Source organism: Miscanthus floridulus, chromosome 15 (genome assembly GCF_019320115.1).
Source record: "Miscanthus floridulus cultivar M001 chromosome 15, ASM1932011v1, whole genome shotgun sequence".
In the NCBI taxonomy this organism is placed as follows: Eukaryota; Viridiplantae; Streptophyta; class Magnoliopsida; order Poales; family Poaceae; genus Miscanthus; species Miscanthus floridulus.
The window spans coordinates 70,388,072-70,411,820 of NC_089594.1; the positions used below are offsets into that span (position 1 = coordinate 70,388,072).

General features: G+C 43.9%; 1 protein-coding gene across 1 annotated transcript; it reads left to right on the forward strand.

Moving 5' to 3' along the window:
• The first annotated feature begins 3,514 nt into the window (after nt 1-3,514).
• On the forward strand, nt 3,515-7,311 carry LOC136508828 (probable LRR receptor-like serine/threonine-protein kinase At1g74360). Its single transcript, XM_066503609.1, has 2 exons — nt 3,515-3,914; nt 4,003-7,311. Exons 1-2 carry the CDS (start codon nt 3,863-3,865, stop codon nt 6,222-6,224), a joined length of 2,274 nt encoding a protein of 757 aa, XP_066359706.1. The 5' UTR covers nt 3,515-3,862; the 3' UTR covers nt 6,225-7,311.
• The last annotated feature ends 16,438 nt before the right edge of the window (nt 7,312-23,749 follow it).

Sequence of the window (23,749 nt, forward strand, 5' to 3'; positions counted from 1 at the left end):
AGGAGGTTTTCATAAAAATTGCTGAGTGTGTCTCTGGAGCACGGGTTGATTTTCGATAAAGTGAAGGTCTTTTTTTGCAAAAAAAAAAAACCCAGAACCCATCCGTTCTGGACTGCGGGTTGATTTGGAAATAATCTAAGGTGTTTTTTGAAAAATATTCTGAGAGGGCCTCTGCAGCGCGGGTTGATTTCCAAAAAATAGAAGGGGTTTTTCGTAAAATGACCGCGGATCGCCCGATCTGGGCCGTCCGCGCGCCCGATCGAACGGCCGCGAAAAGCCCATGACGTGGCACGCTGCCTGGCCGCGGTTTGGGTACAGGTTTCATATGTAAAAGATATATTTACTTATATATATATTATAAGAAAGGGTTTGTACTTATTTTGCTATGTTTTTTATGACAATACTTTTTTTACTATGTTGGTACCTTTTCTTTTGCCAAACTTACACTGTCTAAAGCCCTCCATAGTGTGCAAGTAGAGCTTAGATAGCATTTGATTGAGAGAAGGTGTTGTGGGATGGTCTTTGACCGGCTTTATTTTTCTGTTTGGCTGAGAAGGGATGTGAGGAAAGTGGGATTTGCTACTGACAGAGGGCCAACGTGCCAGTCTTATTTTTTTCTTTCCTCTTCCCCTCCCTTCCCTTCCCACTGACACATCCAGGAGCACCGCCTGCTCCTTTCCCCTTCCCTACGGACACGTCCAGGCGGCAGGGCAGGACAGACCTCACCTGCGCGCTCACTTCTTCCTCAAGTCCGGCAACTCCGATGAGCCCTCGCTTCTTCCTCAACTCCGACAAGCCCTGCACGGGATGTCCTCGCCCCTGGAGGCCTCCAAACCAAACATGTTGGAGTCGGGCCGTCCCGTCCTGCCCCTGTTGGTCCTCGAAACCAAATAGACCTAAAAGTGAGTCTCATAGTGAACCACTTTTCCTACTTGCAGTGTGGAACAAATTTGGAACTGGAGCTATCTACAGTATGGGACTCATATAGCACCGAGCTTCAACTTGCGCCGCTCTAGAATGTTGAGATTTTAGCAGCGGTAGCTGCAATGTAGGAAGTGATGTCTAAAGCAAAAAAAAAAACAAGGTTGTGTGGCGGTGTGTTTGGCCCTAGCTCCGTCGTGGCTGCCCCCGTCCTGTCTTGTGTGGTGCCCATGCGCAACGGTGTGATCGGCCCTAGCTCTGGCAGGCGACGATCTATCGACGAACGAGCACCGTAGATGCATGGATCCAACAGTTATCATGAGTCGAGGGAGGAAAGGGGATTGAGAAAATTATGTGTCACTTCCCTTTTCTTTGAAGGAATGAGGGGAGACTTTGAGGGATTGAGAAAAAATATAGAAAAAGGGGATTTGCTAGAGCTTGTTTTTTTCTACCAAATTCTCTTTATTGCCATTTATAGGGAAAGAGGAATGCATATTCTCAATCTTGTCTCTTACTCCCTCTAGCCCAGTTTATAAGGCCACATGTATATAGTATATTAAGATTCAAACTTGACAATCTTGAACCAATAATTTGACTGACATTTTTTTAGTAAAAAGTAGGCAACCATTTTTCACTATTGTAATACATACTTGATACGGTTGGATTTGTAATCAAATGTACTTTAAATTTATAACATAAATATTATAGTATAAAATAAATAAATAGTCAAAGTGTAATTTGGATGATCGTGCCATGTTAAACCACACCTTATAAACTGGACTAGAGGGAGTAGAAGATAGCCACTCATTTTTTTACGACTGTATTTTCTTTGCCGCGGTCTCTATCATTTGACATGCCCACTTCAATTTGGGTATGCCTCCTCCTTTTGAAGAATGGAACAGAATAGAAGACGATTGAGGATGATTACCCTCTCACATAATTTACCGCGCACCAAATGGTCATCAAAACACAGAGGATAGAAAACCTATAATTATCAATTTGATAAACAAATCTAGTACGTGATAGTTGGTGAATTCTTTTTTAAGATAAAGATAGTTGGTGAATATATGGTGGTGCCGTTCGTGGACTCGTGGTGGATATTCCTGGTGCTGGTGCTCGAACCTCAACCAGGTGCTGGTGCTGCGCTTATGGGTGGAACCGGTCTTGATTGAGCTGCATCACTCTTTTGGCCTTTTCGCTGGTTCGTTTCTGGGCTGATAAACCCGACGGGTGCTTGTTTGTTATGAGAAGAAAATATCGTTGACTGACTAATAAGCCCTGGCTGAAACAAACAAGCGAACATGCTCTTCAAATTGAGCCGGCCTATGTCCCAGCTTGCGTAGCCTTCCTTAGAATCACTGGGGCTTGCTTCGTCTTCCTACATCTCTCAACTTATTAAAAGGTATATCACTTAGGTTTATGAATTTTGAAAAATTATTTCTAGATTCAAAACTTGTTAACTGGCGCACTCAAGTCGACGGTATCCTCCAGAAATGGACCTACAATATTGCATTGCATAACTTAGCAAGTTTTGGGACCCAAAAATATATTTTCAAAATTTGTGAACCTAAGTGCCATTCCTTGACAGGATCGTCCGTATATTTACTCTATTATTATACATGTACTGTTGAAGTTAAAGCTCCAAACCCAAATTCAACTTGTATTGTAACTCCCTTAAAATTTGATATAAGGGATTGAGAAAACTGAATTATAGAGTATAAGGGATCCACGTGTCAGTGGGCAAACCTCAACCCTTTACATATGGGATCCACGTGTCAGTGGGCAAACAAATCTCTCTTTCCTCTCTCCTCTTGTTTCTCTCCCTCTCTCTCCTCTCGGTGTGGCAGAGCGATGCTCGCACGGCATGGTGGAGCGAGGCCCTGCACGCTGGCTCGGTAAAGCAGCAGCGCGACGGCCAGCTCTGCTCGCCCAGTTGCAATATCCATATGTATCTGATCCATTTGCATCCCTAACAAAACTCCAGACTCCAAAGCAATCAAAACACTGTTCAGCATTCAAGGCGGAGGTTGACGCTGGCATCTTTGAAAAAAACGGTTGGAAAACCAGCTCATCACGTTCTCTAGAAAAGAAAGAAGCGAAGGAAATTCACAATTTTCAACAGGTAGTCAACTTTCATCAGCGATCGAGAAGAAAGTGTTCGAGTGACAAAAATTCAAGACTACTGCTAGCACGGGTAGTTGGCGTCCACAGCTACCATCAGTCACTACAAAAGGGAATTACACCAGATGAGCAGTTTAATAGTCTTTTCTTTAAAAAAAAACATATTAATAATATAGATGCTCATATATTCACCTCTAATGATACATCTATTCACATCCAGCTTTATTAATTAATACATCTAAAAAACTAAGACCACGGAATGTTAAATTGGTGACGTCACCGCATATACCTTGTTGTAGTCTGACACATCACAGAACACTAAAAGAAAAATTTAGCCTTTAAATTAGAGCATTCATACTATATATAAGTTCAAGATTCGAACCTAGGCCGTTCCCATAAGAAATATAATGAAATAAGCTAAACTCGATCAAATTTGAAAACAGACACCACTATTATATATGTTAGTATCTGTCAACATTAATCACATGTTATGTTCATCTGAGGTGCGAATGAAGGCACCCGGATTGTTCTCTTTCTGAAAGCATGTGCCTTTTGACCAAATCTCTCCAGCACACGGAGAGATAGACTACTTGACGGAAACCCTATCATTTAATATTGGTTTTAATATATCACGTTTCGGTATGCGTTTTCCACGAAACAGAGGGAGACCTGCTCCTCATTTTACAATATATATATGACAACTAGCCACACACATATATATTGACGCGCCACTAGAGCTTTGCTGGACAAGATGCAAAAACAAACACAGACAGTTATTTGATGAACTCCACAGAGGCAAGCAATCCATAATCCTGCATCCATGTCCAGGCTTCAGCATCTTCTCGAATTGATGTGTTCAGTACTAATCTTTGGTATGAGCCGATCACTGTGCTCTTGCATCTCTGCTATTTCTAAATCATGTTGTTTTTAACTTTGATCCCATTACTTGTACTTGTACAGCTGAGCTGATAAGCGGGAACAACGATGACATGGAGGTCCTCATCGAGCTCAAGGGCTTCCTGCAAGCACATAACCAGATAAACCGAGGAGCGTACGATGGATGGTTGGAGTCAGAGGCCTCGCCGTGCAACTGGCAAGGAGTTGGATGTGACATGAACGGCCGTGTGAGTTCCCTTGACCTCTCTAGCTCCAGCATATCAGGACCGTTCTTCGGCAATTTTTCAGGTCTCAAAAGCCTCATTCATCTGGATCTCTCAGACAATTCTATCATTGGTGAACTCCCAGTTGATCTCAACAGATGCTTGGGACTGAAGCACCTTAACCTCTCGTACAACCTCATAGGTGGAGTCCTTAACATATCCAGCCTGACAAAGCTGAGAACATTAGATGTCTCACGGAATCGGTTCGAGGGGGGAATTGGCATGAACTTCCTTGCAACCTGTGACGAACTCACCATCCTCAACATCTCCAGCAACAATCTCAGAGGCAACATCGTTGGCTTGCTTGATAACTGTTCATGGCTTGAATATGTGGATCTCAGTTTGAATCACTTCACTGGCCAGGTCACACAGGGCATTGCAAGCCTAATTCAGTTCAATGCTGCTGAGAATGCCTTGACTGGAAGCATTGCTCTTGACATGTTCCCAGAGGGATGCAAACTACTGTTTCTGGATCTCTCCAGCAACTATTTGTTTGGCAATTTGCCTAATTCCATAGCAAATTGCTCCAGTTTGACATACCTGTCGCTATCGGGGAACGGTTTTGATGGGCAGATACCACCAGGAATTGGAGTAATTCCTGGGCTTCAGAAACTGATCCTGGGGAGCAACAACTTTGCCCGTGAGATGCCATTTAGCTTAATGAATTGTACTGCACTGAAGTATTTGGACATTAGTAACAACGGTTTTGGTGGGGAGGTGCAAGGATTCTTTGGGAAGTTAGAAAGTTTGACGCATCTCATACTTCACTCAAACAATTATACTGATGGAATTGTGTCCTCTGGCATTCTTAGACTACCTAAGCTGATCATGCTTGATCTCAGCCTCAATCGGTTCTTCGGAAAGCTACCCACGGAGGTCGCAATCATGACAAGCATCAAATATCTTGTGCTTGCTGAGAATAACTTCTCTGGTCAGATACCCCCGGTGTATGGACAGATTGCCCAGCTCCAAATATTGGACCTATCATACAACCACCTCTCTGGTGGTGTCCCTGCAGATATTGGTAACCTCTCCTCACTTCTCGTGTTGATGCTTGCTGGAAACCAACTTTCTGGAGAGATCCCAAAGGAAATAGGGAACTGTACCAGCTTGCTCTGGCTCAACCTTGCAGAAAACAAGCTATCTGGTCAGATTCCCCCAGAGATAGCAGGTGTTGGGAGAGACCCAAGTCCAACATTTGCTAGGAATCAGAAGGATGCTGCACAATTGGAGATTGGCACCAGGAAGTGTCTCTCTGTGATGCGGTGGATTCCCCTCGGTTACCCAGGGTTCAATTATGTAGAATCAGAGATGTCTTGGAAGGACTGTCGGAGCCTAGAGGACCGAATCTTGAAGGGGTATGGTATTGTTACACCACCTTCTGTCCAGCCATGTATCATCTTGGGTTATGTTAGGTTCTCAGGGAATCTGTTGTCAGGACAAATACCTCCCATGATTTCTGCAATGAGAAACTTCAACTTGCTCCTTCTTGATGATAACTTGCTTGCTGGCGTCCTACCATCAGAGATTAGTCAAATGTCACTTGTTGTGCTTAACATCTCTAGGAACATAATTTCTGGTGAGATTCCATCTGAGATTGGTCAGATGGTACTCCTTGAGACCCTTGACATGTCTTTTAACAACTTCTCTAATGAACTTCCATCAAGTCTGAACCAGCTCTATAAACTGAGTAAGTTCAATGTTTCATATAATTCGCTTCTCTCTGGCAATGTTCCATCTACTGGCCAACTCTCCACCTTCGACGAGCAATCATTTCTTGGAGACCCTCTCCTGTCTTTACATTTCATTGACCATGGACCCTGTTTGGAATCAAACAATGATGAGCTCTCAACAGAAGGTACAGAAAAGGATCCTGCTAAAGAAGAGGCAATGGTGCTCATCATTTCATTTATTGTGTTTTTCTTTGCCACAATTGCTATCAGAGAACATGACAGTTTCATGTATGTGTACTATACCATGAAATGCAGATGTGCAAGTGCGAAGATTTTTGCAGAATTGTAACCCTTGAGCTTTGTAACATTCAATTAACAAAGTAGGAGAATAGTGTCACTGCCAATGTGGTTCATATATTGAAGTGTAACATATCCGGCCACATAGCATTACAGAATTTTAAATTATGTCCATCTTATTTCTGTTCCAGGGGATTCACTGTAATTAAAAAACAGAACTACTATATAGAACTATTCAAAGGCTATACCATGACATCTCAAAAACTAGCCTGTAATTTATTATCTTAGTATTCATCATTAATCTAATATTTCAGGTTTAGTTTGCCATTTTGGAACTTTTAAAAAAGAAATGGGAGTTCATTTGGGTTTCTATGTTCTTAATATGCATCTTTCCATTAAAAATCAGAATTGGGTGATAAAAATGTGCTAACCAACTTGATTTGTGTGAGATTTTGTATAGCCTTTTGTGTTGTACACATATTGTATATGTTGTATTCTTATTGGCTATATACATGAAAGGTCATCCCTCCAAGGTTGTGTAGTGTTTGCCTTATCACTCGCTATCTCTCTACATGGTATCATGAGATCCAACCTGGTCTTCCTCTTGCTGCCTCTTCACCTACCTCCAAACCAGTAGCAGAGCTAGCAAATCTTCATGTCTAAGACCACTATCTAAGCGCCAAAAAACTCAAACCCAGCCTACATACCAATAGTAGCTAACAAAAGGGAAGGATGAAATGCATAATTTAGTAGATATCTCAAAGAAATGAAAGACACAATATGAAAATATAATCTGATAGTGTAACTGACTGTGTCAGTGATGCAATAAAATGCAATATGCAGAATGAGCTATGCAGTATGCGAAGCCCAGGATCAGCAACAATATCTCATCAATAAGAACAACACAAGGTTCATTTTGCACATTAGGATCAGCTCCTGTTTCTACTGATCCTGGTTGCATAACATTTGCATTGCTAATTGCTATCTGTTGTTCGTACTATTTATGATCCTTCTATTATTAGTTCTGATTGCAGTTGTACAGATTCAGAAGGTTGGCTTGATTGAATAATAGGCATAGTTGCTATAAAATTCAGATTAAAACCCAAATAAAACAACCTGCTAGCTGCTACACAGCCACAAACAATTGAACAATTGCTACAAAACCAAGTTGGATGGAACAACCTGGTGTGCTCACCGTGCTCTGTACAGCTGCGCGGCGTGTGCCTCTGTTGCAGGTTGCAGTAGCGCATGAGCGACTACGGCTTGCCGCCTGTTCCCCCCACAGCGAACCGACGCCGCCTGCGCGCCTCCCTCCTCTGTGCGGCCTCCGCGTGGCGCGCCTTTAGTCCGCTGGCGCTTGCGTGGCTAACCGGCGCCGTCCCCTCTCCTGGATGTGGCCGTGCCGCCGCCTGAGCCGGGATGTGACAGCGCCGCCATCCGATTTGGCCGCCGGCCGGTGCTAGGGTTCGATTTTGGCTAGTGCTAAGCTCAGTTTGGCGGCTTGTGCTACGCTCGATTGGCGCTAGGTTCGATTTGGCCGATGGTGTGATGGTGTGTGCGAGCCGAGAGAAGCAGCGAAGGGAGAGGAAGAGGACGACGGCGACGCTGCTTCTTGCTTCTTTTTTTTTTTGAGAGGACGCTTCTTCTTCTTGCTGGGCTGCCGACGTGGGGATGGAGAATTGTTGGGCCACGTGGACTGGGCCTTCACTATCAAGGGACTTTGCTTTGTTGCCACCGTTGTTATTAGAGAATAGTAGTTGTTTGCTATTATTGCTTCTCATGGCAGATTTTGCTGTTTGTTGTCTTCCACATTTTCAACCAATCAGTGATTGCCACGTCACATGATACAAACAAACAAAAAAGAAAAAAAAAGCAGCGGATGTAGTCACATGAAACAAAATCTGGAAGATTTCTATAGTTGTTATCTTCCGGAAGATTTCTACAGTTGTTATCTTCCAGAAAATAATAAAAAGGAAAAAAAACAGCCAAATGATATCATATATCTAGCATACATATACAACACCTACTTGACGGACAAGAAAGGAAAGAAAACTGGCGCCCAAGACAAACCACATTTGCAGCAACGTAGATGACAAATGCTCTCCAAAATATGTTGTAAGTTTCTCCTTGAGTGCATTTCTTTTGAAGGACTGCTAGTAATTTAAAACAAAAATAAGACAATTAAAAGTCTAAAAACATGAGAATTGAAAACCAAAACTAACATACCTTCCCCTTACAAAAGTTAATAAACTTTTGCATCATTTCTAAATGAGCAGACATCAGCAAAACCTGAAAAATAAAGGCAAACTCAATAATAATAAGAATTGACAAATAAATATAAAAATAGACTATCTACAAATGATATACTTACACTCTCGTCATCTTGAAAATCTTCAAACCTAAAAAAGTTGTTATGCTGGCCTACTCGAACAAAAAATGAATTATCACCATGGTCCGCAGAACTCTTCCTTTTTTAGCCATCGGATTCAGAAAAGAAAACATTAGAAAATAAGATACGTGCAGTGATAACAAGATAGAAACTGAAAGCACTAAACTGATGTGATGCTGAAATAAATTACAAGCTCGAGCTGCTAATTAGCAAAGAAGAAACCAAGCAGCTGGCCAACAGGAAAAGCACAACAACATGCTACTATGACCTGCAGAAGACTGAACATAGGAGCGACACAGGTATCACAGACATACTAAAACTATAACTGAAAATCTCACAAAACACTAATGATAATAAAAAACTAAAATGATAATAAAAAGTCAAGACCAGGAATCCTTGTTCTACTGTTGTCCACTATAAATAAAAAACACTATGAAGGAATCAGGAGGATGCTATACCTGACTGCTGTTGAAACTCTAAATCTGAAAAACTAAAAAACAAAACACCTAGTTGCTATGAAAATAATTCAGATTAAAGCCAAAACAATATATATTTCAGTTGAGCAAAGCAAGCTATTATGAATTGATAATGAGCTGCTGCTGCTCAACACATGTGAAAGAGGCATAAAAAAACACATGTGAAAGAGTTCAACTTTTATCATTTTGTCTAAGACTGGAGAAGATTTCAATTCATATAATTGTGCAGGATTTTCAGCAGTGACTTCACTGCTCAGCACTGACTAACTAAGGCAATGATGCCTTTTTTTAGAAGCAACATGATAACAGTGCCCTATAAGCAATCCACAGCCTGTTCGGTTGGCTGGTTCGTATCGTTGCTGGTTCGTGAAGAAGTACTGCTGACTGATTTGTGTGAGAGAAAAATATTGTTCCGGCTGAAAATTTACGATCATTTATGACAAGCCACAGCCAAACGAACAGGCAAATAGACAGGCAAAAGGGAACTAGCTAATTTAGTGCAACCACGTGCATGCACAAAGACAGCTAATTTAGTGCAAGACTCCAGGATTACATAATCAAAATCTAAGCAAACTGATTCGCCAAAAGATGTCAGCCATAGCGCCGGACATCCAGGTCGTCTGACCCTCAGTAATAGAAGAAATCTGAAACTGAAACTAGGGTACAGAAAAATTTAGTCCAAAAGGATCCTCAAATTTAATTCAAAATTAGTTTAATGGCTAGTTGGTAAACAACATAAGGTGCAGCTGAACTGGTCTTGCTATCAACATACATGCACACTATAAAAAGCTCATAGCAAGAGAGATTAAAAGAAATAAAGAAAAAAATAACAGCAGCTACTGCTCAAAAAACGCAAGGCTACTTTGATTAACGCAATACTTGAAGCTCACGCTTGCCAAACTTGAATAAAAAAAGCCTAGACCGCATGCACAAAAAACTAAAAGGCTCAGGAACTAAACAATGAAATATTGATCTGAAACTGAGCTACAACTACCTATCCGTCGGCTGATAAAACATCCATTAAAATAAAGGTAAAAAGGAAACTAATAGAACGAAATAAAAAAGCAAAACATGCAAGCATGTAATGAATTCTTAATTGAATATGGTAGATTGCTGTAACATGAAAGTGACATTGCACAGGAAATGAAAATACACTCAGTTCAGTCAGCAAATACTTAAAGATTGAAAGACAAAGGCTCACACAAGTTAGGAGAAGGGAGCACATACTCCGTTCACCCTTAATTTCTTTGAAAGGTATAGTTCCATATTGTCGGGGTTATGACCTCGGGGTGTCTCAAGACGTCGATTAGTCAGCAGGCCACGCGACCCGCAACTCATCGGGTTAACAATGGTCCGAACGACCGAGGCCTAGCTAGGATGAGCATGCCGAACCAATGCCTAGGCCAGGGTCGGCCACGACCCCTTCTCGTGCCTTAGACACACGGAAGACGCGCGACCTCTCCCCCATCACGACCCCCGGGAAGAGACCGAGCGTGGCTCAGTATGTCTGCTCTGACAAGAGCAGGCACGTCGCACTGACCCCGCAAGGGCTGATGTGACAGCGGTCACCTCGGTCTGATCAGACACCATCCTTGTGCCACGTCGCACTAGCAAAACAACACCGCACAGCGGTGGCAACTGGTACAAAACCCACCGTCCGAATACGGATCGACAGGACGCGCGTACGATCCCACCCACTACGGGATGGGATCCATGACAAGGGTCTCGGCGCAGAGGCTGACTAGGCTGGTTGAAAGCCCCGACCCCGACAATCGGGGTCGTGGCCTCTAGCCTCGAGAAGCGATCAGGCGAACAACGACCCGGGGCGGTTACCCGCTACGGGAACGGCACGTCGGGGAACCCGGAGACAATGACGAAGACCATGACGGATGCCGCGTTGCACAGGACGGCTGACGAACCACCAAAGTGCCTACAGTGCCTGCCACGTCCGACACAATAGCACCACGTCCTGACCTGCCGCAACGTGGCCACAAGACCATGACGATGGCCACGCCCAGATGGAAGCTAGAAGATGGAGTAGCTTACAAGCCAAGTTAGCTAGGACCTCCCTCAGGCTCTCGACCCTTCGGTCGGGGGAACCTCTTCTGTGTAACGAGCTCTGGCCCCGGACTCTATATAAGGGCATCCAAGGCTCCCACCTCGACACATTCTCATTCATCGTTCTCTACCACTCCATCCATTCACCATAGCAGTAGGGCTCCTGGAGCTTCTCTTCAGGCTACCCCTCGAGTGGCATAGGTTCTACCACCTCATTCACCATTCTTGCACCCCCCATTGTAAGAACTTCAGAGCATTCAAACGAGGAACACGCACTCGATCTTCTCTGAGACTGGACGTAGGGCTCCAGTCTAAACTAGTATAAATCCTCGTGTCTATTGGATGCTACTATCGTCTTCCTAGAGCAGCAAGACAATCGTATAAGTTTACTAGTCCGGTTTACGAAACACCGATAGTTGGCGCGCCAGGCAGGGGATAGTTGCACACTCTCGATTGTTGAGAAGGAAGTGATGGCTCCTCGCACCGCCAGTGGACTCGCTGGTGGAATGGCCCGCGGCGGTCACATCCACCGTGAAAACTATGGGTTCATCGGCGCTAATGGGCCAGCACCTGCGTCCACCATCAGCCATAGTCCAGACCTCCACCTTGGAAATCTGAGTTCTATGGCCCACGGTGGACACACTCCCAGAACTGCCCTCGGGGGCTACATCTCGGAGTTCATCTACCTATAGGGGCCAGTACCCTCGCTCGTCACAAGCCATGGCCAAGCTTCCTGTCCAAGAACCAAAGGACCATGGCTCGTGATGAACTCGCCCGGGGAATGGCCTTGACCGGTCACATCCTTCTAGGGAACCACGTGGTTAAGCACACCAAAGGGTTGGCGCCTACGTCCACCCTCGGCCATGACCCAGACCTCCACCTTGGGAATATGGGTCCCGCGGCCTATGGAGGGCACACTCCCAGAACTGCCCACGGGGGCTACATCCTAGAGTTCACCTACGTAGGGAGCCTAGGGCCCTCTCTCATCACCGGCCAGGGGTAAGACTTCCACCCAGGGAGCCAGACGGCCATAGCCCATGGCGACCTCGCCCAAGGAATGGCCTATGGTCTAAACCAATGGGGCAACACCCCGTCGTCAGCGTATACCTAGTCCAGACTCGCCGCATGGTGAAGCCGGACCCTACAGTAGAGTCACGTCCCAGACAACATCTCCACCACCAGCGGAACACAGTGAGCTAAGGCACACACGAACAACGGAGCTGCCCATCACTGCGCGACGTTGTTGCTAGTGATCAAGGGACGAGCCGGCGCGACGCCACGCATGGTCAAGCCTGAAACCAGGGTTCCATCCCGCAAGACAGATACATCACCCATGAAAGGATCAAGATGCCCAAGAGGGGGGTAAATTGGGCTAATTCTAAATTCTTTGCAATAATTAAGTCCTACACTTAGTCCACTTCGCCCCTTGTGCCTAGAATATGATTCTATTGTTCTACCGCATAAAAGTTTAGCACCCTAAGTTCCAATCCTACTCTAGCATGGCAATTCTAGGAATGTAAAGACAAAAAATGAATTGCTCGAATGTAAATGCTCAAAGTAAAGAGAGGGAAAGGAACGCGGCGATGTTTTACCGAGGTATCGGAGAGTTGCCACTCCCCACTAGTCCTCGTTGGAGCACCCGCGCAAGGGTGTAGCTCCCCCTTGATCCGCGCAAGGACCAAGTGATCTCTATGGGCTGATTCTTCGACACTCTATCGCGGTGAATCACCCACAATCGCTCACAACTTGAGTTGGGTCATCCACAAGCTCCACCGGATGATCACCAAACTCCCAATCACCACCGAGCCATCTAGGTGATGGCGATCACCAAGAGTAACAAGCACAAACTCTCACTTGACCACAACAAGTCTAATGAGAAGGGGTGGATGCACACTTGCTACTCTCCTTGCACTAATGAGGCCTTAATCTTGGATTCTCAAATCTCAATCACCTCACTAGGCTCTTGCTCTCCTTTGCACTCTCAAGGGTGTTTCTCAGTTGAACAAATGGGCAAGAGACCACCCTTGGACAAGTGGAGTAAGTATTTATACCCCCTCATTCAAAACATAACGTTTGGAGGCTGAGTCTTCACTCTGCGGGGTGACTAGACGCTCCGGTCAGTTATCCCTGCCAGTGTGTTAGAAAGAGCTGTTAAGTTCTGACCTACGTCCGGTCAGCACTGACCGGACGCGTTTGGTCAAGAAAAACACTCTCTGGAACCTTACTGATGTTGACCGGACGCTGGCACCCAGAGTTCGGTCACTTTGCTTTTCAGCGTCCGATCAGTTACCGGATCCTGACCAGCGTCCGGTCAGTATGCGTCCGATCAGGAAACTCCCTCTCTAGAACCTCTCTGGAGTTGACCGGACACAGGCACCCAGCGTCCGATCACTTTTCACTCAGCGTTCGGTCACAACCAGATGACTTTAGTTGATCAAATGAACTAACCGGACTCACCCTTCAGCGTCCGGTCACAACCAGACCAGCGTTCGGTCAGTTATTTGACCCTCCATTTACTTCCAACTCGAAATACTATGTGAATGAAGTTTACTCCAATTGATCTTCGGGCTACTCCTGAGCTACCTAGTGCTAGATTGGACAAGTGTGCACCACACCTAACTCAATAGACTCACCTAGGTCAAGCTACTAGTCCATACCCCCCTTAATAGTGCGGCCAAAGGAAAAACAAGATCCTAAACTACTCTAAGTGTCTCTTCAACACCAAACGACACTTAGAACTAGTCCATCCTTAACCTTGTCGTCCATCCTTTGAAAACCGAAACGATTTCCATCGTAGGGGCATGATAACCATGATTGCCCAATCAATTTGCCATTACCATGACCTAACTTAAATTGCCTCTACAAAACACATGTTAGTCATAGTAATCTCGTGTTGTCATTAATCACCGAAACCCAACTAGGGGCCTAGATGCTTTTAATCTCCCCCTTTTGGTGATTGATGACAACACAACCTCGAGTGTGTAAAAGAGATGAGTGAGGTTTTCAACATGCTTGTTCATATAAGCTTTTGACAATAAGAGCAAAGGAGTTAGACATGCTTATATGACCCAAGCCAACATAGTGTACTCAATAGATATGAATTAAGCATGAGTATAGGAAGTAAAGCTCATTTGAATTGGATTAAAACATGGAAGCAAAGCAAATGAGCATAACCAAGTGACATGACTTATATATAAATCAATGTAGAGAGCACACATGTCACATAAGTATCACAATCACATGTATGTAGTGCAATGCATGAAAGTAAATGTGAATGCATAGAGCATCACACATAAGAACCTAAAAGTAACAAAACACATGCTCCCCCTAGATGTACCGCTCCCCCTAAATCTAATATACTTTATCCCTCTCCCCCTTTGGCGTCAAGCACCAAAAACTAAGGGTCAGGCGGTAGGATAGGAGTAGCCGAGTCAGGCGCTGAGGTGTGGTGAGAAATCTAGAACTAAGCAGCAACATCCTCTAACCCTGAGCTCTGAGCAGTCTGACCCTCTGTCGCTAGAAGTGAAGGTGAAGCGGTCTGGGTCTGCTCAGGAGCCGGCACGGCCTGTGACTCTAGAAGTATCACTGTAGGAAGTGGAGCCACATCTACCGCTGTCGCTGTCGCTGAAACTAGCTCGGATGATGCAACAGATGACGAGATCGTCTCTATAGTATCGGTAACTAGAGCAATTGTGGTAGTGACAGGGACTCGCAACTCTGGTGATGTAGGCTACCCTATAAGCTCACTAAAAGAAGCACCGAGGCTCCTGGAGACTAGGGTGTCAGTCACTTACACTGAGGAACTCTAAGGCCGAGTGAAACCCGTAACAATGGGAGTGAAGTGAGGACCCTGGGCTATCACTGGCGAAGCAAACCACTAGGACACCTGCTCTATAGGTGAAGCAAACTGAGTAGCTAGCTCCCTAACTCTGAAGCCCATTGAGCTATATAGCTGGAGTCACTGAAGTGGTGGTAGGCTGGCCGATCTGAGGTGTAGATTGTGGAGGAGCTGCCTCGATAGTAGTAAAGACATGCTGCATGAAGCCAAGTAACTACTGCTGGATCATAAGCTACTGCTACTGCATGGCCTGCTGCTACCTCTGGAAATCGTCATGTCGAGCCTGAACCTGTGCAAGTGCAGCTGCGGTCTCCTATGTTTAGCGTGCCTAGTCCTGCCTCATCCGCTCAAGTACGTCAAGAAGTGCTAGATCTGTCTGTGGTGGCTGTGGTGGAGCTGAGCTGGAGCCACTAGCCTCTCTGTTGTGTGGTTAAGGAGGCATCTATGGAATAGGTTGATAATCATCATCAGAGCTATCACTCGGGTCACTCTCGACCACACCCTCCTGCTGAGCATCTAGCTACTCCTCTGTCGCTGCAATGCCCCTGATGATCTCATCCTGCTGGGCTCCTGTCTCTAGAACCTCTAGGCAATGGCTCGGCTGGTGAGGTGTCCTCACACTACTGTGACAAAGCATATGAGTCATGTTATATGGAGGAAACTTAGTAGTGGCACCTATGTACTCTGTCATCGTCTCTGTATGTGTTGCCGGAAAACTCTACACTCATTAGTGGAATGAGAAGTAGCGTTATGAAATTTGTAGAACTTTTTATTCTTCAACTGATCAAGGGGCAATATAACATGATTGTCGGGCAACTTGATCTGTCCCTTCTCAAGCAAGAAATCAAAGAGCTTGTTTGATTTTGTGACGTAGAAATCATAGCTCTCTTCGACTCCTCTTCCCTAAGGATTTGGCATAATTACTATCTTCTTACCCCAATTCCATTCAGCCGTGGCAACCTCTTCTTCTTCATCACCTTCATAGCCATCATCAACCGAATATGGATTATAGGTTTCAGCAATTGTGGCATTCTTCTAGAATCGGGTATCCCTATGCATGTTCTAAAATTGGCTATTGAGCGCTGCCACTCGTTGAGCCAACTGACCTAGATTGTCAAACTCTTGCCCCAGCAGCTTCTCTCTCCATGTTGGCACCATTCCTTGAACGGCCAATGCAGCTAGCTGATTATCAGTCAAGTTCAATGAGAAGCACAAATTTCTGGTCTCTCAGAACCTCTGAAGAAACTCGGTGCCCGATTCATTAGTTCTCTGTCTTCTAGTCGTCAAATCGGTAATTTTCTTTTCTCCTATCCCAGTATAAAAATATGTATGAAACTTCTTCTCTAGGTCAGCCCAATTGGCAATGGAGTTAACTGACAGTGATGAAAACCAAGTGAAGGCTGGCCCTGACAGAGACAAGGAGAAGAAACGAACTCGATGGGCTTCTTCAATGGATGCTTTGCCCAACTGTGTAAGATATCGACTGACATGTTCTATTGTGCTTGTGCTATCTTGGCTAGTAAACTTAGCAAATTCTGAGAGCCTATAATTTATAGGAAGAGCGACCTAATCATACCACTCTAGGTATGGGTGTTTGTACGAGAAGGTATGCCCTTTTGGCTTCAAAACGAACTGATTCTTCATCATCTCGGTCACTCTAAGCAACAACTCATCAGCATTTGAATTTAGATTTCTCTATAATTGCTTACCCATCTGTGGATTAAAATTTTGGGTACCTTGATACCCCAGATTTAGAATCATGTGAAGGGTGTTGTAATCTGTACCATAATGATACCCCTATGGAATCTCTATCTACTGGGTCCTTTGCTGGTTTGCTGCTTGAAGTCTCTGGTTATAGATATTAGGATCTATATCTCTACGAATCCTTTGAACTGATGGCACTATTTTTTGAGCCGACGACGGTATTTGGCCTGATATGCCAAAATTAACCATCTGGTCCTAACCTTGCCCCGTTGGCTGTTGCACATGCTGCATTGACGATCCAGGATTATACAATATCTGATTGGTGGTGGTACCTTGAATTTGCTTAGATGAGCTCTAGACTACCTGGACATCATCATTACTAGCTTGTGCTGCTTCTTGATGGCTAGTACTGGCTTGATTAGTCCCCTGAGTCGACGGATGTGGAATGTTGTAATAAGCCAGACCGATCTAATCAACTGGATATCCATGAAACACCTCTTTCATGGTGTTGTGGAATGTGTTCAGGAAAACTGTATTATGGTTCAATATGGCATCATGAACATATTTGTTTATAGTTTCTACAAAGAAACACCTGTCTTTAGCTTCATCTGCATCTGTCTGCCCATGCAACAGAACTCTTGATAGTGGATATTTCTAAACAACTTTATTGTCACGTGTTTTGGTGTAGGACAACAAACACTTGTTCTGAAATTCTTCTATAGCTTTGCTGATGACATCTTTATCTTCATTGGGTAGGTCTTCATAAGGCACCATAAGGATGGCATTGTTGTTGTAAGTTGCCATGATGATTGTGGGGTCCCACCGGGCGTGCCAAAAATGTGTGTTGGCGTGAAAATGTCGACACACAGCAAGTCAGAAGGATCTGCTTAGGATGGGCCCAGAGATCCACTTGGCTTCAACGTAGAGTTAACCGATCCTGCGAATTCCTCCTGAAGCGTGCCAGTCAATTTGACCTGTAATTGACAAGGAGAGAAAGTTTATCAGTAATTTAAGGTGGAACATACCGGTCTTTGCCCAGACAGTTCCAAGTGTGCCGCTTCGGGGGCAGCTAGATGGGAAAATCGACTAAATAGCCGACACGCGAAGAAATCGGCTGTTACGGATAGTAAAGCTTATGGACCACGATTGATTTTATGTTGATAAGTGCAATGCCCGCAGATGTAAGTGAAATCATCAGCTAGGTGGACATTACCAGTATGAATCATTGAGCCGATGAATCTAACAAAAAAAGATATAACATGCGAACAAATTGACTGTCTAATACAAATGGTCCTACAAACGCTCTGAATCTAATCTGTTACCATCAACAGTGAGGTTCGACCGGATCAATAGCAGCTATGATGATAATAACAAACTAAAACCTTAGAATCCTTAAAACCATCTATACATCGACAGGCTTTCCGAAAGACACGCTATATGTGTGAAAGCTCGAGCGAATCGGCTAAAATAGCCGATTCAGGTGAAAAGGGACTACAACATGTGAACAATCGACTATTTCACATGGACAAACCTATGAACTCATCAGACTTAACCTGCTATCTCTAACAGTGGAGTTCGACCAGATCGATGGCAGCCATGATAAAGACAACAAATCAAACCTTTAAAGGACACAGATCTATTCACATTTAACAGAATCATGAGAACACACTATAGGCATTAAACCATAGGCGATCGGCTATTTAGCTGATGTAGGCATAGCAAACAGTTAAGGTTGTGCCTAATTGAGAACAAATCTACTAACTAGCATCCTCCAATCTACAGTGCCATCAGTGGGGATCGACCGGATCGTTACAGCCATAATAGCGAACTATAGACCAGATTTAACTAACCAGCAAACCTCTTCAAGATCATACATGCCTTAACCACGTACTATGCACGATCAAGATCAAAGTAAAAACAGCCGATGAAACATAACCCATCGCTCAAAGTAAGAAACATCGTGTTGTGACAAAGCAAACGATGGACTAAAAGGATATGAGGCCGATCTAAATTGATCTTGACCAGACAGATTGATGTTGCTGCAAACTAATAACAATAAGAACATCAGCAAGATCGGTAACTTAATGAATCTACTCGAAGGACGCCACCCTTAGGTAGAGCCGATAACTTGACCTTAATCTAATTCGAGCAGTGGAGGTCGACCAGATCGATGTAGCCGTACTTGAACTAGATAAGAGTCGATAACTAGCTTATACTAGAGTTCGCAGTGGAGGTCGAACTTAACCGATGCAGCCGTACAAACAGAAGTATAAGCCATGATGGTACTTACAGACAAGCCGGAGGTCGGCCGGACCGATGCAGCCCTGCTTGTTGAAGAACTCGCCAAGATCTACACTACTCCTACTCCTAAGGGTTGGCATGGAGTCGAAAAAAGTAAGTTGTATTTGATTGATTGGATGTCCTTTACAATAGCCGGGGTCCAATATTTATACCCGAAACCTAAGCATGAATCTTACTTAAGTACGACTCATTACAATCTTTGGCATAAGAGAAAACATTCCTAATTTAAGATAACTTGGACCCTAATCTTTCCCTTTTTGTAGAGTCTGGCCTATTTTTCCTGACACCAACCGTAGCTTTCTATCGTTATCTGCTGGCGTCATCTAAAGAGAGCCGATTCCAGTGCTGTATTTGAATCAGCTGATATCGACCTTTATGCAATCGATTCCTTGATGACATGACCTTGGGAGCTTCGAGTTCCCGCATTCTTCTTCCCAAATTCTGGTGTAAACACATGCCCCGCAATTTTGGGATAAAAGTAATTTTATTCCAAAATTACCATGCCTGTACCTCCGATAGGTCTGTAGTTATGGGTAGAGAATCTTGATCTGGGGTCTACTATCTGTCACCATCTTTGCCAGCTTATGAGCCCATGCTTAAAAGTTTTTACGAGAGCATCATTGCTTCACGGGCGCTTGGATCCATCTTTCTAGACTGACTATAAATGTCTATCCAACTCTGGTGAGAGCAACTTAACAACTCGGTTATGTTTCTCTTTTGCTTGCTTCCTCGAGTGCCTCTAGCTCCGCCAGACCCTCCATGGTCTAATTCCTTACTATGAGGATCTTGAGTGGTTAGAATAATTCTTGTGCATAGGGTGATTATATCGCTCATTTCAGCGCCTTGTCGAGCAAGAGGATCAGCTACTGCGGTTAGAAGAATTCTTGTCACATCACCTGAGTTTTCTCACCATGATCACAGAGTTGTTCTAGTGTTTGCAAGGTCTAAAATATGTGGACACCTTTCACTTGTTTGCTTCATCAAATGACCATCGGGAAAACCACAAACTTCTTTCCCACGGTTTCCCAGCCACTGAGAAATGGGCATCTTTTAGTAGGCGGCTTTCTTTCCCATTGTTTTCCAGTCACCGAGAAATCGGTTGGGTATATGGGCATCTTTTAAGCAGGCGACCTTTCCTCTTCCCCTGATGCAATTTTACCAACGGGCCGATATGACTTGGTCCATGATGATCTTCGGTCTTGTGGGGATCCGGACTCCCTTCAATCCAAAGAGACCTTAGTGGGTTGATCGTCAATCAATGTAAACCTTTCGTATCAATCTCATGATATTTTGTAATTATGGAAAGCAATAAGTCTGAATCTGTTATCTCTTCATGGTCTGTCCCCTAAATTTCTGGAGTGTCGATCTGTTCCCATATCTGACTTTAATTCCATAACCCTGATGAAGTCTATCTTCTCACCTCCTGGGCTATATATACGGGCCACGGTTGTGGATCGAAAAACAACCTGCCTCATCCCAAACCTTCTGTCTCTAGTGTGATTATGCTTCCCCATAGGTTTGAAGTCATGGAGAACAGCAAGAGGTCTGCTGAGGAGGCCTTTAATGGGTCTGTGTCATCACGCCAGTGTCTTCATCATCAGGAGGGTGCAACCTGGGATGCTCCCATCATCCTAGAGCATAGGGCCGACTCCGCTCAACTTCCGGGGTCGTCCTCATCAATAATTCGCCGCTAGCTCCCCTACTACCTGAGGAGGTGGATCGACAATGATGATTTGATTGCCTTCATCGATCGGGCTAGCCAGAAGCTCGCCGACTGCCTCTCCATTGCAGAATCGGCTCTAGCCATGGCTCAGTGCCAATCACCCTCCAAGGCCGACTAGGTGGAGGAGAGGTTGGCCAAGGCTGAGGCCAGAATCATGAGTGAGATGCCTACCACAATTTTCTATCTCTTCTTAATTTTTGTCTTCAAAATCTTGATCATCCCTTCCTCGAATCTTTTTAGATCTATTGGCTCAGCTGGAAAGCCTTTGATCAGCTACGGAGTACACGGCAGGATTCGTCAATGCCAGGGGTGCCATGCCAGTGGTTCGCTTGCACAACATCCTGAACCATGTCTAAGAGGTTGCTCTTCATGGTGTTCATCATGGTGCTGCCATGGCATTGGCTGTTGCGCAAGCTCGCTCTAGCCATGAGCTTCAACTTCTTCCCCATGGTTTTCCAGCCACCGAACACCCTAGGGATTATGAGCACCTGGTTGAGGATTTATTTGACGCCGCCAACTCCGTAGCCCTTGCTTCCTAGGCCGATGACATAGTGAATAAAGTGTTCCCCGGCCTTTAGCTTGTAATAGGAGAAACTGGCAAACAATTTCTTCATTTAAATTGGTTTCTTGTACTTATATTCCATGCACCAATCTGTGTTTGTTCTCGCTCTATAGGCAATACATATCATACCGTCTTTTACCCCTTCAGGTTTATTTTTGAACTAGAGGCGATACCTTTCTGGTATCGGCTATTAGAGCCAATGACCGAACAAATCGGTTATCAAGTATTAATCCAAACATTAGGATAATATTTCTTTAGATATTTTCCATTAATTGTGTCGAACTCTTCTTCTCCTCCCAGTGTTTCCATAATATAAGCATTGCTAGGTGCACACCGTTTAATCCGATAAGGTCCTTCCCAATTAGGTGACCATTTGCCGAACTTGCTGTCCTTTGACCTGATCGGTAATTTCATTTTCCAGACTAAGTCTCCTTCAGAAAAATGTTTGCTCTTGACCTTTTTATTGTAATACTTCGCAACCCTCAGTTTATTGGCCTCGATATTCTCAAGAGCACGCAGCCGATGGCAACTCAAGTCCTCTAGGTTGTCTATTATAAGATTCTTGTAGACTTCGGCTGACAAATCATTTTGTAATGTGACACACCTTGATCCAGTTTGAATTTCCCAAGGAAGGACTGCATTATGACCATAGACAAGTTCATAAGGTGACATTTTAATCGATCCATGATAGGCCATCCTATATGCCCATAGTGTCTCATTAAGCGTTGAATGCCACTTCCTTGGTTGCTCCTCAATCTTTTTCTTGATCAGCTTAATCATAATCTGATTGGACATCTCTGCCTGGCCATTAGCCTGAGCATAGTAAGGAGAAGAATTTAGCAACTTTATTCCCATACAGGCAGCAAAATCTCCAAACTCTTCTGATGTGAATATTGTCCCTTGGTCGATAGTGATAGTTTGAGGAATCCCAAAATGATACACAATATGCTCCTTGACAAAGTCAACCATGTTCTTTGAGGTTACCATCTTCAAAGGAATTGCCTCAACCCACTTAGTGAAGTAATCCGTTGCTACCAATATGAACTTATGTCATTTACTTGAAGGCGGGAAAATCTAGATAATTAGATCAATTCCCCAACCTCAAAACGGTCATGGTTTGACTATTGGATTCATAGCCAATGCGGGTGATTTCTGAACATTACCAAAACATTGACAGTCCTGGCACCCCTTATAATATTCAAAATAGTCTTCTAGTATTGTTGGCCAGAAATATCTAGTCCTGCAAATAATCCATTTCATCTTATAAGCCGATTGATGAGCTCCACATATCCCTTCATGTACTTCACCCATCAATACCTTAGCTTCTTGATTTAAGCATTTAAGCAACACCCCATCAACTATTTTGTAATACAGTTGATCATCTAGTAAAACATACTTAGTCGATTTATACCTTAGCTTCCTGATAACCTTCTATGATGGATTCCTAAGGTAATCTGCTATTTCAACTCTCTAATCATTATTCGAGGTTTCACTATATAAGACCTCTTGAAACACTTGATAACCTAATGCACTTTGAGCTAAACTAGCCACTTGATTCTATGCTCTTGGAATATGTTGAAGAGAGACATGAGGAAATTCCTTGAGCAACCCTTGGCACTCATCATAATATCCCCTCAGAGTATCTTCTTTACACTCATATAGGCCGATCAACTGATTAATAATTAACTGTGAATCTCCAAATACTTCAATTGCCTCAGCTTTACTTCATGAAGAAGTTGAAGCCCCTTAAGAATAGCTTCATATTATGCTTGGTTGTTGGTAATCATTGGCTCAGTTGGAAAAGCAAACTCGAAACTTGCCCCCTGAGGTGAAATAATAACAATACCAATGCCACCACCTTGCTTGCATGATGACCCATCAAAGAACAACACCCAAGGTACCGGCTCTATGTAGCCAACACTTGGCTTATGATGCTGGGTGACAAAATCAGCTATTACTTGTCCTTTGACTGCTTTAGCCAATTCGTACCTCAAGTCAAATTTTGACAACGCAAGAATCCACTTCCCCATTCTTCCATTTAATATTTGCATTGATAGCATGTGCTTGATCACATCAGCTTTGAAAACAACTGTACACTCAGCCGAAAACAAGTAATGTCGCAACTTAGTGCAAGAGAAATATAAGCACAAGCATAACTTTTTGATGGGAGAATATCTCGTTTCTGGATCCAAAAGTCTTCTACTTAGATAGAAAACAACTCGTTCTTTTCCTTCAAACTCTTGCATCAAGGCCAATCCAATTGTTTGGTTATCGGCCGATATGTACAACTTAAAAGGCTTACCTTGCTGAGGAGGGACCAGCACAGGTGGACATTTCATATATTCTTTTATCTCCTCAAACACTTTTTGTTGTACGTCACCCCACTTAAATTCTTGATCATTTTTCAACTTCAACAAGGGAGAAAATGGTAGAACTTTTTCTAACAAATTTGAAACAAATCTCCTGATGAAATTAATCTTACCAAGCAAAGATTGTACCTCTATTTTCGTAGTCGGGGGCACTGCC

Bases quoted from the DNA above. Each gene is read 5' to 3' on its own strand.
- LOC136508828 (XM_066503609.1), top strand. From the start codon at position 3,863: ATGTCCAGGCTTCAGCATCTTCTCGAATTGATGTGTTCAGTACTAATC. The intron at 3,915-4,002 runs GTATGAGCCGAT...GTACTTGTACAG, and splicing joins GTGTTCAGTACTAATCTTTG to CTGAGCTGATAAGCGGGAAC.